Below are 15194 nucleotides of genomic sequence, written 5' to 3' on the forward strand. Positions count from 1 at the left end.
GTTGTCTGGGGATATTAAGGGGAGACGTAGGTAGTGTGGTGGATATCGCATTACGGCCGTGATGAGCTTTGTCATCTGTCATATTCTGTGCCAGCCGGCCGGAGACGCCAGGCAAAAACACCAGTATGCTAATGTTGGCACTCCACTGTTTTCTATACTCCTGGCATTACGGGAGGGCTAGAGAGGCCAGAAGCAGGCAAGGTGCACGGCTGGGGAATACACTGAGGAAGACTGCAAAAATGTACAGGGAAATACAGGATGGATAAAGGGGATGAATTGTCAAAAAGGATATTGGAACTTGGTGATGCGATCTGGGAGAATGAGGGTGATTGTGAATATTGGCGAGAATGTAAACTTCTACCGCAGAGGCGTTTTGATATTACGTTGTGAGAAAATGAGAAGTTGGAAAATGGGAAAATATGCCGAGGAAGTTGGACAAAGCAATAAACCAAATGGTGATAATCGGAGAAAAATGAGGGTGACGGAAAAGGATAAGTTACTAGACACAAACACCTGGTCAAAGATCAAGTTCAAAGGTCCTTAAGGGTCAGAATAATATCTGACCCTTAATGACCTTTTGACCTTGACTTTTGACTTACGTTTATCACAACTAATTATATTCCTTGGCGAACCCTGATTTGCATGTCAGATTTCGCGTAAACACTTTTAATTTTCAGTGACATAATCTGCTCATTGCCGACACTCATTAACAATCCCGTAGAGTCACATGAGGACGTGCACTGGGAGTTACAGGCTGAATGACAATGAGTTACGCATTGACAGTTACAGGTAATTACAGAAAATGGACACAAAACATACTGGGAAAAATTCACCGAGGGACCACTCTGACTGATGTGTGTGTGTGTGTGTATGTGTGTGTGTGTCTGTGTGTGTGTGTGTCTGACCCTCACTCTTGTGATGGAGGAGGCACCTGTGTGGTAACTTTGCGTGTTATAATCCCTCTGGGGCAGCGACGACATGAGTGACTTGTTAAACTCTCAGGGACGAGAGATCCCTTAGTCTCCCCTGTGGCTGTAACTAGTGTTGAATGTGACCTTCAGTGACCTCAAGTGGGCAAGGTATGCTGCAACCAACTGTGAGTTAGTAGTATAGGATCTAACCTCCACGTATTTCATTCCTCTGGTCAAAAACATTTGGAGAGGAACTTGATGTTGGGTTTCAATCAAAGTTATTCAAATATACATTTCTGAGGAGGACGCTAGTAGTACTTCGAAGTACTTCTTTAGATAGAGCAAAGATAGGAGGAGGGAGGAGAGGATTCGCGGATTTGATAACCTCACTGAGGAGGGTGGACTGACGAGTTTCGAAGCGGCAGTCGAAGCAATGGTTCATGAGAGGCATCAAACGATTTCCGATATAAGAGCTGCCGTTGGTCAGCAGGAGAGCCGCCCATTAGATCGTCCACATCAGTTCATGTCGAGATGGCTATCGATAGGGAGTTGTCATCTGTACGACGAACAACTATATTGTTCAATATACAACTCAACCTGATGACTCTCTAGTATCTGGCTTCTGATCCTGTGGCCACATTACTCGCTAGGGAGACTCAGGCTGAGAAGCAGTATACATATTTTGGCTCTCATGGCGACGGATGGCGTCTGCTTACGTTCACTCATGAAACAGCCTATATCAATGCCTACCTTGCACTTCGCTTGTTGGTCGAGAGGTATGTGAAAAAAAGGATAAGGGAAGGGGATTAATAAATTTGGGAGATCCTTTTTTTCACAACTGATGCAAATCTTCAAGTTGGAACCGTTTCATCAGCGTCTTGATTCTGATCCTGTTACACGTTGGTTCGTGAGTTGATGAGTAAAGTGGATTGTATATACTTTTTACAAGCCAGGAAATTGGTGTCTATGATGGAGTTTATAGCATCGTTGAGCCACAGTTTTTTGAAACCTCTTTATCTTACAACCATCTGAACTTCTGCATGCTGTTTTCATATATCATGTCCTCACTCACTTGATTTCATTCGACTATTGATCTAAACTATGACAATAACTCTTTAGAAAATTTTCTCTAACAAGTTTATCGCCGAAGATCTTTTCATGTTGTCTCGTTGCTCCCTCCCTACATCTCTGGAAGAATTGTTCATTTATGTTCTCAGTCAACTCTGCCCCCACCTCGCCTATCTCAACCCCCTGCTACTGATCATGTGTGAGTTAGCTCCTGGTTTTTGAGCTGAACGATGCTGTACTCAGTGAGCCACCGCGTCACATATTACTGAATGGGAGTTGCCAGGTCGAGAGAGAGAGAGAGAGAGAGAGAGAGAGAGAGAGAGAGAGAGAGAGAGAGAGAGAGAGAGAGAGAGAGAGAGAGAGAGAGAGAGAGAGAGAGAGAGAGAGAGAGAGAGAGAGAGAGAGAGAGAGAGAGAGAGAGAGAGAGAGAGAGAGAGCACTTGCAATCTTTGTTTTCGTCCTTATCCTGTTTAGCTTTGGAAATGTTACCTTCCCAAGTGTTACTGAGTCAAAACACTCCACCTTTTCTGAAGAGACAAGTTATGTAACTCTCTAGTAACCCTTATCTTTCTCTTCTCCTTTTCCCTCTTCTCTTTCCTTTACCGTTTCATTTCTTGTTCAGTCCCCGGTGTCGATTCAAACATTAAATCGTGACAGTACACACAATGTACCCTGCTGTATTACTGTAATTATTCATCACATAATGTTCCCTCAAGTTCATAATGTATTAATCATTCTGATTATTCTGCAGACATCCCTGTATATCTGCCATCTTGTCTATCTAGATGTACCTCACCAGCGTCTTATCTAAAATGTCAATATGTCCAGCATAACTTGATCTTAAGTTCTGCTGTGATTACTTAACTAGTAAATCAAGTTCCTATAGACCTAGTTAACTGACAGCTTAAGTTATTCTGTGGCAAGTTAAGTAGTAGCTTAAGTTATTCTAAGATTAGTTAACTAGTAACTATCATGTACTCCTAATTACGTAATATCTGTACTACCGCAACTATGTATTACAAATATCCGATTTACTGCCTTGATCTAATGAAACGTTATTCGCTTTATTCACACACACACACACACACACACACACACACACACACACACAGACACACATACACACACACACACACACACACACACACACACACGCACACACACACACACACACACACATCGCCAATCTGTAGCTTTAGTTTCGTTAATAACCCCCACAGCCCCACATGTTCTGGTGAATGATGTGCCGTAAACATTAGAGGAGTTAAAGTTTATATTAGGCCTTGAGGGCAGTACAGGGCACCAGGTCTGGGGCGGAATTTCATGACCGCTTGGGCCAAATGGTGTATTTCAACTCCAACATCGAAATACATAAATTGGTGCCATGTAGGTAGTTATGAAATGAAACTGGATGGAGGTATGTTAGGGAAAGGATTTTCCCATTTTGTCTTGTGCCATTGTTAATATATTGGACAACGCCGGACGTATATAATTGGTCTGGTGAGCCAGCCACACAGAGCGCGATTGTGGAGGGCATCAGTGGCACTACCGTCAGGAGAGAGGCATCAACAGATTGCCCAGTAGGAGAGCAGTACTGGTAAAGGTGCCATTTGGATAGTATCAACAGTAGGACAGTAGGTACAGGGTGCCGCCTGGACTGCCCTAATAGCCAGGTGTCATCTGGAGCGTGCCAATTACAGGGTGCTAATCACTGGCTGTCAGCCGAAGGGTGCCAATCACATGGTTTCAGTTTGAGGGTGCCAATCACAGTGTGTCAAATTAACTTTACCAAGTGAGGAGTACAGGACGCCAGCTGGGGAACAGCATTGGTAAGGTACCAATAGGAGGATACCACCTCACTGATGCCAGATGCACGTACCAGGCACAGACTCCCAGCTACAAGGTACCAAGTACAGACTCCCAGCTACAAGGTACCAAGTACAGACTCCCAGCTACAAGGTACCAAGTACAGACTCCCAGCTACAAGGTACCAGGTATAGAGCCCCAGCTACAAGGTTCCAGGTATAGAGCCCCAGCTACGAGGTACCAGGTACAGAGCCCCAGCTACAAGGTACCAGGTACAGAGCCCCCCAGCTACAAGGTACCAGGTACAGAGTCCCCCAGCTACAGCGTACCCAAGGTAAAGGGTAAGGGGTAAAGGGTTCGAAGTGATGGCAAGGCAGTGGATTCAACGTGACTCCAGGTATAGATTACGAGGTTCAGGTGCCGGGGGTTGGGGGGGGGGATAGAGAGAGAGAGAGAGAGAGAGAGAGAGAGAGAGAGAGAGAGAGAGAGAGAGAGAGAGAGAGAGAGAGAGAGAGAGAGAGAGAGAGAGAGAGAGAGAGAGAGAGAGAGAGAGAGAGAGAGAGAGAGAGAGAGCAGCATAGGTGTATGGATCCTCTTTACCTATGCTTTAGAATATATACATGAACAAGTGTTTTGAAGCAAAGGTGAAAGAAATGTGATTGTAGGATCAAGAGATGTGAAAGTAGTCTCTCTCTCTCTCTCTCTCTCTCTCTCTCTCTCTCTCTCTCTCTCTCTCTCTCTCTCTCTCTCTCTCTCTCCTTCGACGTGCTGCAGGTCGAGATGAAAAACAAGAAATTCTGCAGCATCGACCCGATCTTCACAACAACAGATAAATGCTTCACAGGTTTAACAAGATTTGGTCTCATTTTCTCGCCCAGTGAAACCTAATTTCATCTTCAAAATTGTTTCATATCTTGTAATCTGTTCTCGCTAATAACTCCAAGGAAGAAGGAAATAAGGCAATGCATCTTCTGAGAGCTCGCCCACATGTATGAGAAATGATCCTAGAATTGAACTGGGACAAGTTTTTGGATGGTTCAGATCTTCTAGCTCTCATATCTTTATTTTTTCTATGTGAACTGAAACGGCAAGAGTAAATGAATGGCCCCCTTTTAGTCGCCTTCTACGACACGCAGGGAATACGTGGGAAGTATTCTTAATCCCCTATCCCCAGGGATAATATATATATATATATATTTTTTTTTTTTGTGGTGTTATAAGAAAATACAACATGATATGGTTCCCTGAGGGAAACGATCCCTATTTCAGTTTTGTGGTTATCGTGGAATATTATCAGCATTTTTAGGCTCCAGTCAAGGACAAAAGTCCAAATCAAGGCGAGCCTTAATTGAAATATAGAGGATTATGAGAGGGAAAATGAGGAGAGAAGGGAAGATGTTTACAAGTTGTGGAGGAAGTGAAAATTCAAACGTGCTAGGTCATAGTTATTGGGAGAGACATGAGAAGTTACAGAGTTCCAAAGCTTCGAGGTGTAGGGGAAGAAACAGTTATCAAAACGGCCCACTCATTTATTTGTCAAACTTCTTAGAAACTGTTCTGCTGATATTCAGCTAAGACTCCTCATGCCTCACACAAACTTTGACCATTACTCCCTTGATTTTAATGTCCAGAATCTCACTCATGATGCGTTAGTCTGTATTTGATGATTCGGATGTGTGATTTGCATGTTATACAATGTTATAGCCAATCTGTATGTAAGTCTCTCTCTCTCTCTCTCTCTCTCTCTCTCTCTCTCTCTCTCTCTCTCTCTCTCTCTCTCTCTCTCTCTCTCTCTCTCTCTCTCTCTCTATCACCAGATCCAGGTAGTCTGAACCAGCCCATTAAGTAGTCCAAGAGAGGTTCCTGCATCTTGCAGACCACCATTATCATAGCTCAAGTAATGGCCTTATAATGGACCTCTGCTTTTCAGGCGCAGAATTTTACGTCTTTACTCACACTCCTGCCAGCACTTACGACCAGCAGGTCGATGCTCTAAACTAACTTGATCTTCATGTAACTTTTCTTTTGGATATTCGCTAACCCTTTTTCTTTCTGAAGGATTCTGGTTTCAGTGTCTCTCACTTTGTGAAGTTATGCTTTGGTATTAATTTTCAACTGCTGATAACCCAACATACCATGACAGTCAAAATATCTATCGTGTGTATGGCTAATTCTGCTATCTTCCTATGTGCCCGTCTTTCTATTTGTCTGTCTGTCTGTCTTTCCGTCTCTCTCTCTCTCTCTCTCTCTCTCTCTCTCTCTCTCTCTCTCTCTCTCTCTCTCTCTCTCTCTGGTTAACAATACAGATGATAATGATGATTATAATTAAAAATAATGATAACATAACTATAACAATAACGAGAAGAATAATAGTAACACAACGATTAGAATGATAACCAGAAGAATAATCGTAACAAAACCATTGGTTTAAGACATGCTCTTGCCTCACGCTGGTTTGAAATGCCTTATGAATAGCAATAATTATGGAAAGACCACAGACACACTGATTACAGAAATCCTTCCTCTAAGGGCCAGGGAAATTGGAAGAAAAGGACAATTGCTTTTTATAACTCAAAACGTACCCTCATTTCTCTTGAAATAAGACAAAACATTTAAAGTGACTTGCCCGAGCCATGGGCAGCCCCCACACCCACAAGCTCACTCATCATAACAACCTAGATGGGCGGAAGTATTGCTTGCAGGATGATATCGACGCACATCGCAGGATCATATCAGCGCACATCGCAGGATCATATCGACGCAAATCGCAGGATCATATCGGCGCACATCGCAGGATGATATCTGCGCACATCACAGGATCATATAAGCGCACATCGCAGGATGATATCGACGCACATCGCAGGATCATATCAGCGCACATCGCAGGATGATATCGACGCAAATCGCAGGATCATATCGGCGCACATTGCAGGATGATATCTGCGCACATCACAGGATCATATAAGCGCACATCGCAGGATGATATCGACGCACATCGCAGGATCATATCGACGCACATCGCAGGATCATATCGACGCACATCGCAGGATCATATCAGCGCACATCGCAGGATGATATCGACGCACATCGCAGGATCATATCTGCGCACATCGCAGGATCATATCAGCGCATATCGCAGGATCATATCGACGCACATCGCAGGATCATATCGACGCACATCGCAGGATCATATCGTCGCACATCGCAGGATCATATCGACGCTCGTCATCTATCATTAACTTGTTGATGGTTTGTGTTCAGAAGTAATGGTCTTCCTCATGCGATATCAGAGTTTACTAAGATGTAATTGCCTCACATGTACTTATTATGACCCTTTATGAGGAAGGCAAGATTAGTCATATGTTTAAGAAATTGTAACAAGAACAAAATAGAATCGAAGGGAATGATAATGGGTAGGTAATATCATATTTCAGACAGCAATCATGGGAATTCATACGCCAGTATTATACATTTCAAACTAAAGATAATGACACTTATGAAAGAGGCCGGAAAACATTAGATTTTGACATAATTACAGGTAATGGCCCGCCCTAAAGACCTAATGACAGGTACTGACGTGCCCTAATGATCTAACTACAGGTACGGGCCCATCCAAATGACCTAATTACCGGTACAAGCCCAACCTAATGACCAGAATACTAAGGGACTGTAATTAAGTGATCAATACACAACAAATTCTACAGCTGTCTTCATTCCCCCACCCCTCAACCCCTAAAAAAAAAAGACTATTCCCTTGGGATGAAATGTGTCTGGTGGAAGGTGTAATATGAGTTGTAATGAATCCCAAAATTAGAATAGTTTCCCGACGTAATGACTGAGGCTTGACATGATTAGAGACATACATTATTCTAAACAGACACCGTGTTACTGCTGATATTCCTTGAGACATGATTGACGACATTACTTGCGCGTTGTGGGATTGTGGTAACACTGGACAGACGGAGACATTCCCAGTTAGTATCATGTCTCGAGGACATATACCCAGACGCCTTTCTTACACCGATGTTGCGGACGCGCCGCAACAGCAGCGACACAACACAACCTTGGCGGACTATCATTTCAATACAAAAAAAATCACCTTTTTCTAAACCTCGAGGTTCTCAACGATGTATAATTATGATGGGAATAGCTACTACAGAGGAAAGAGAAAAGTCTTTACTCTCTGTCTCTCTCTTTGTCTTATTCCCTTTTATCCCTACCTCCATTGACAGTGAGGCAACACTACCTACACTATATTGCTGTAAACATCCAATAACAGCCAAACATCAACTCCTCATATGGGAATGTTTCATCTCCCGAAAACTTAATCAAGAACTTCTGAAATACTTTCACCATCATCTCTCGTTGTTATTTTATCACACACACACACACACACACACACACACACACACACACACACACAAACACACACACACACCCAGACAACCTTGGAAGAGAGAACAGAGAAGTGACCAGGCACAACCTTTTTGACTTTCTAAAACCAGTCGATGGTATGAAGAGCAAACAATTCGAATGAACGTAATCAAAAAACTTGGTTAAAAAGATATAAAATGAGGTACTTTTCATAGCGTGAATGATGGCTGAATGAAATGATTGATTGAAGGTATGGTTGATGCAGACAGAATACATAGATTTCAGAAGTTATATGATAGCAGAGGATGTTAAAGCGATAGGTTCCCATGAGTGCAAAACACCTTATCCGTTCACCTATTTACACACACACGCACACACACACACACACACACACACACACACACACACACACACACACACAGAGCAATGTTGTGTGAGCCGTTTCCCGCGTCAGCGCTACCTCGCTGGTAGAGGATGTGTGGATCAGGTGTTTGCATTATAGAATGTGTATGAGAAAAACTTAGAAAAACATACTACACATACATACCTACACACACAAACGCCATCTATAACATCATTGTCTCTCTATGAAAGTGTAGAGTTTCCACAACCATGGATTATGTATAACATATCCTTCATATTGCATCGATTCTCCTTTGAGAAATAACGCTCATATGTAGATCTACATATACGACGCCGAGGTTGACACCACACCATCATAGACATATCTGGTAGAGAAAGCTTTGACCCAGCATGTTACACATCCGTGAGGTGACACAATGGAGACACAAGTGGTAGTCCTCGTACTCAGACAGTGAGATAATCCAGCGATCCGTCTCTGTGAAGTCGTAAAAACGAAAATTAAACCCGAGACAGATTTTACTCCAGTCTTACCATTACTTTTTAAATCCCTCAGCAAAGACGGAGTGGAGGGCCTCATCTAACATTACGCCACGTACGTCTAAAGTTAATCGAGAAGCTTCCCACTCCTCACTGAGGACTAGATAAACCCATGCCATATCTAGGAACTCTGCAATGACCGTGACTTTAATATCAAAGGGCAGTATCAGGAGCCCTGACCACCGTGTTGCCTCACAGCACGGTCAGTCTTTTCCCCTTCATGAAGTACTACATATAAGCACCTAAAATGTAAATAATCGTAAACTGAAGCTCTATTTCATATGTATATATTTGCTTATCGACACTAATGATGGCACTTTGCCTCGACATATAGTAACCCCAGCCTCTCTCTCTCTCTCTCTCTCTCTCTCTCTCTCTCTCTCTCTCTCTCTCTCTCTCTCTCTCTCTCTCTCTCTCTCTCTCTCTCTCAACAGGTTGGCTGGAGATACATCTATAAACCACCCCGTCGCTTGTAGCAAGTCATCCTCACTATACCACATCCTCGCTATACCACATCCTCACCATACAACATCCTCACCATACCACATCCTCACCGTACCACATTCTCACTATACCATATCCTTACTATACAACATCCTCACCGTACCACATCCTCACTGTACCACACCCTCATTGTACCATATCCTCACTAAACCATCTCGTCATTATGCCACACCCTTACTGTACCACATCCTCACTATACCATCTCCTCATTATGATACACCCCTTTCTGTACCATATCCTCACTATACCATCTCATCACTAAACCACATCCTCACTGTACCACACCATCACCGTACCACATCCTCACTATACCATCTCCTCATTATAACACACCCTTACTGTATCACATCCTCACTATACCATCTCCTCATTATAACACACTCTTACTGTACCATATCCTCACTATACCATCTCTCTCAACAGGTTGGCTGGAGATGCATCTATAAACCTCCCCGTCGTTTGTAGCAAGTCATCCTCACTATACCACATCCTCACTATACCACACCCTCACTATACCACATCCTCACCATACCATATCCTCACCATACCACATCCTCACTGTACCACACCCTCACATACTACATCCTCACCGTACCACATCTTCGCCTAACCACACCCTCACTATACCACATCCTCACCGTACCACACCCTCACTGTACCACAAATCATTGTACCACATCCTCATTAAACCATCTCGTCATTATGCCACACCCTTACTGTACGACATCCTCACTATACCATCTCCTCATTATAACACACACTTACTTTACCACACCCTCACTATACCATCTCCTCACTAAACCACATCCTCACTGGACCACACCCTCACCGTACCACATCCTCACTATACCATCTCCACATCATAACACACCCTTACTGTACCACATCCTCTCTATACCATTTCGTCACTATAGAACATCCTCACTATACCCTATCGTCACTATACAACTTCTGGACACAATCTCCCACAAAGAACGTACTTTAAGTTTGATGTTATTTGCCTTTCTCTTCCCATAAGATACTCAGGTTATTTAATTTAATTTGAAAATGAATAAATTAGTACGTATTACTATCATCACCCTTATCCTGGGGTTGTCTCTCCTCGCCGTGATCTTTACTGCGAACTGGTTGCTGCTGGCGGAGCAGGAGAGGCTCTCGTCCCTCCTGCAGGCGCGACACAAGGATTCCTATTCAGTATCAATACCTCTTCTGGGCACATTCATACCCAAGCCCTTGGAGCTTCCGAGGGTGCCAAACCCAGACGTGAACGCTCTCTTCGTTCTCCCTCAAACACTGAAGGACGTGCTTGCCCTACGGAAGATGGTGTACCAGCCCGAGGCCCTCACCTTCGTCGACCGCCTGAAGGTCTTCCTGTATCACTGCAGTCTTTCACTCTTGGTGGTGCCTGTAGTGGTGCTGGTAGTGTTGGGGCTCTTAATCCTGGGACTGTGCATCCTGTACCGTTACAAGAATATCCTGACGGGACTCTGGAGGAGACTTAAGGGGCTCCTTCTCCGGGCATTGTGCATTCTGCGGGAAAACGTATTCCGTCGCAGAACTGAGCAAGCTCAGTGCGAGCACAAGAATATCCTGACGGGACTCTGGAGGAGACTTAAGGGGCTCCTTCTCCGGGCATTGTGCATTCTGCGGGAAAACGTATTCCGTCGCAGAACTGAGCAAGCTCAGTGCGAGCACAAGAATTTCCTGAGTGGCCTCTGGAGGAGACCCCAGCTGTCGTCCAGGATCATAAGATACATACTCGTTGCGTGCACCGTGGGCTTCATGCTTTTCCTGGTTTTGCCGCATAATACGTTGGCTTTCAGGGTAGACGAATTCTATTTGATGGTCGTCTATATAATAGTTGAACTATGCCCAGAAGCCCCAGACACTTCAGAAGACTCTACTGAAACTGTTGTAGACTCTCCAGAAGATAATGCTCCTGAAGTTGAAGACACTCCAGATGATGCTCCTGAAGTTGTTGACACTCCAGATGATGCTCCTGAAGTTGTTGACACTCCAGAAGATGATTCTTCTGAAGTTGAAGACACTTCAGATGATGCTCCTGAAGTTGAAGACACTCCAGAAGATGATGCTCCTGAAGTTGTCGAAGACACTCCAGAAGATGATGCTCCTGAAGTTGTCGAAGACACTCCAGAAGATGATGCTTCTGAAGTTGTCGAAGACACTCCAGAAGATGATGCTCCTGAAGTTGTCGAAGACACTCCAGAAGATGATGCTCCTGAAGTTGTCGAAGACACTCCAGAAGATGATGCTGATGTAGTTGTCAAAGACACTCCAGAAGATGATGCTCCTGGAGTTGTCGAAGACACTCCAGAAGATGATGCTCCTGAAGTTGTCGAAGACTCTCCAGAAGATGATGCTCCTGAAGTTGTCAAAGACACTCCAGAAGATATATCTTCTGTAGCTGTCCAAGACATTCCAGAAGATGATGCTTCAGTAGTTGTCGAAGACACACCAGAAGATGATGCTGATGTAGTTGTCGAAGACGCTCCAGAAGATGATGCTCCTGAAGTTGTCGAAGACACTCCAGAAGATGATACTTCTGTTCAGGGTGATAGGAGCAACAGGAAGACTCCAGCTCAGAGTAGTAAGAAGACCAGAAGTCGTAGGAATAAGATCAGACCTCGTAGGAAGAAGAGTACTCCAGCTCAGGGTTCTGGCGATAGGGATTCTCCAGTTCGGGAGTCTGGTAAGAACAGAACCCCAGCGAAGGACTCAAACACCTACGAGGCTGGTAATAATAACTTCAGGCGAGATAGGAGGTGGTTGGAGTTTTTGGAAATGCCAACTGAAGAGAGAGAGTTTGTCCAAAAGGAAACCCCATCTATTGAGGACGAATATGGTATTAAGATTAAGTTCCCCAAGAGAAGGAACTATATCATTCTGCAAGGAGGACGTCAAGCTGTCAGTCAGGCTTGCCTAAAACTACAGCGTCTGGTGGACCTGTCTCGGCCCAGCGGTGTCGACCTCCTCGCGGAAGTGAACAATACCTCGTACAGGGTTCGTCCTAACAGAATTTGGCCATGTGGGAACGTCTTACGAAGGGTGAATGTTGACCCCAGTCTTCATGGTGTAGTTATTGGTAGATCGGGGCAAACCGTGCAGGGCATTAGAAATAAGTATTGTGTTGACATTTACGTGCCCGGGAAGGCAGAGGAGTACAAGACAATCGATATTGTCGGACAAAGTAAAGATGTGCAGGCGGCCAAGAAGGAGGTGCTGCAGCTCATTAGACAAAGCACCAGGCGTTCCTCCAGAATGTACGGCAACTTTCTGAGGCGCTCCACCCAGTCCTATGAAAGAACGTCCAGGAGGAGGGGGCCTAAGGCTGTGTCTGGTGATGTAGCCGAAGAGGTGAAGTCTGAAGTTGTGACTGATGATGTAGCCGAAGAGGTGGAGTCTGAAGTTGTGACTGATGATGTAGCCGAAGAGGTGGAGTCTGAAGTTGTGACTGATGATGTAGCCGAAGAGGTGGAGTCTGAAGTTGTGACTGATGATGTAGCCGAAGAGGTGGAGTCTGAAGTTGTGACTGATGATGTAGCCGAAGAGGTGGAGTCTGAAGTTGTGACTGATGATGTAGCCGAAGAGGTGGAGTCTGAAGTTGTGACTGATGATGTAGCCGAAGAGGTGAAGTCTGAAGTTGCGACTGATGATGTAGCCGAAAAGGTGAAGTTTGAAGTTGTAGCTTCTGGTGATGACTGGCGAGAGGATACGGAGGGGTTCTGGCGTCTTGATGATGTAGCCGAAGAGGTGAAGTCTGAAGTTGTGACTGATGATGTAGCCGAAGAGGTGGAGTCTGAAGTTGTGACTGATGATGTAGCCGAAGAGGTGGAATCTGAAGTTGTGACTGATGATGTAGCCGAAGAGGTGGAGTCTGAAGTTGTGACTGATGATGTAGCCGAAGAGGTGGAGTCTGAAGTTGTGACTGATGATGTAGCCGAAGAGGTGGAGTCTGAAGTTGTGACTGATGATGTAGCCGAAGAGGTGGAGTCTGAAGTTGTGACTGATGATGTAGCCGAAGAGGTGGAGTCTGAAGTTGTGACTGATGATGTAGCCGAAGAGGTGGAGTCTGAAGTTGTGACTGATGATGTAGCCGAAGAGGTGGAGTCTGAAGTTGTGACTGATGATGTAGCCGAAGAGGTGGAGTCTGAAGTTGTGACTGATGATGTAGCCGAAGAGGTGGAGTCTGAAGTTGTGACTGATGATGTAGCCGAAGAGGTGGAGTCTGAAGTTGTGACTGATGATGTAGCCGAAGAGGTGAAGTCTGAAGTTGCGACTGATGATGTAGCCGAAAAGGTGAAGTTTGAAGTTGTAGCTTCTGGTGATGACTGGCGAGAGGATACGGAGGGGTTCTGGCGTCTTGATGATGTAGCCGAAGAGGTGAAGTCTGAAGTTGTGACTGATGATGTAGCCGAAAAGGTGAAGTTTGAAGTTGTAGCTTCTGGTGATGACTGGCGAGAGGATACGGAGGGGTTCTGGCGTGTTGACTGAAGAGCCTGAAGGCTGTAGAGTCTGATGATCCAGCTCCCCAGGCAACACTGCCACCATCCCTTTCCCCAGCACTATTGCCACCATCCCCTTTCGGGCAACATTGCCACCATCCTCTTCCCTGGCATCACTGCTATCACACATCTCCTCCCCCCTGCCTGATGTTCATCGTCCTCTTGTCTGCTTTGGCGCATCTTACCCGCTGAGCACATCACTTGAGGCCCAGGTACACGTGGCTCCCGTCTCCCTTCCCATGATAAATGAGCAGATAAATATTTTATCATTTTATATTTTCAAATGATATAATATTAGTATTACTATCTTTTTGGTGTACGTAAGGGGGATTATCCAAGTTAGTCACTCCTTTGATTCATCTTTACGAGGTGCTTCCATGCATTTCATGACATATCTATCCTCCAGAGACCTTCCCTGGTCATGCAATTTTTTTTTATTTTTGGACAAAAATAAACAAAAGAAGGTAAAATATTTCTAACTTCCCCAACCCCCCACCCTTCCCTCGGCAAACATCTTTTTCTCATGAATTTTTGAATCATTTACTGTCTTAAGAAAATATACCAAACTTTATTTACGATCCCACCTTGAGAATACAGTATTATATAGAATGTGAATTAAAACTTTTATATACTGTTTCAAAATTCTATATTTGTAATGGATAGAAATGTATTTGTTCTGCATAAATGTTACCAACTTGGATTACATCTATGAACACACACACACACACACACACACACACACACACACAGACAACCTTGGAAGAGAGAACAGAGAAGTGACCAGACACAACCTTTTTGATTTTCTAAAACCAGTCGATGGTATGAAGAGCAAACAGTTCGAATGAACGTAATCAAAAAACTTGGTCAAAAAGATATGAAATGAGGTACTTTTCATAGCGTGAATGATGGCTGAATGAAATGATTGATTGAAGGTATGCTTGATGCAGACAGAATACATAGATTTCAGAAGTTATATGATAGCAGAGGATGTTAAAGCGATAGGTCCCCATGAGTGCAAAACACCTTATCCGTTCACCTATTTACACACACACACACACACACACACACACACACACACACACAGAGCAATGTTGTGTGAGCCGTTTCC

The 15194-nt window shown here is 44.3% G+C and overlaps 1 protein-coding gene across 1 annotated transcript; it reads left to right on the forward strand.

The window, feature by feature from the left end:
- The first annotated feature begins 10610 nt into the window (after positions 1 to 10610).
- Positions 10611 to 14378, forward strand: LOC139750151 (uncharacterized). The gene is made up of 2 exons (XM_071664477.1): positions 10611 to 13211; positions 13335 to 14378. Exons 1-2 carry the CDS (start codon positions 10611 to 10613, stop codon positions 14073 to 14075), a joined length of 3342 nt encoding a protein of 1113 aa, XP_071520578.1. The 3' UTR covers positions 14076 to 14378.
- The last annotated feature ends 816 nt before the right edge of the window (positions 14379 to 15194 follow it).

Source organism: Panulirus ornatus, chromosome 9 (assembly GCF_036320965.1).
Source record: "Panulirus ornatus isolate Po-2019 chromosome 9, ASM3632096v1, whole genome shotgun sequence".
Taxonomy (NCBI): Eukaryota; Metazoa; Arthropoda; class Malacostraca; order Decapoda; family Palinuridae; genus Panulirus; species Panulirus ornatus.

Excerpts from the sequence above, each read along its gene's own strand:
- LOC139750151 (XM_071664477.1), top strand. The coding sequence starts at position 10,611 with ATGAATAAATTAGTACGTATTACTATCATCACCCTTATCCTGGGGTTG. Across the intron at positions 13,212-13,334 it reads CTGATGATGTAGCCGAAGAG|GTGAAGTCTGAAGTTGTGAC; the intron begins GTGAAGTCTGAA and ends GTAGCCGAAGAG.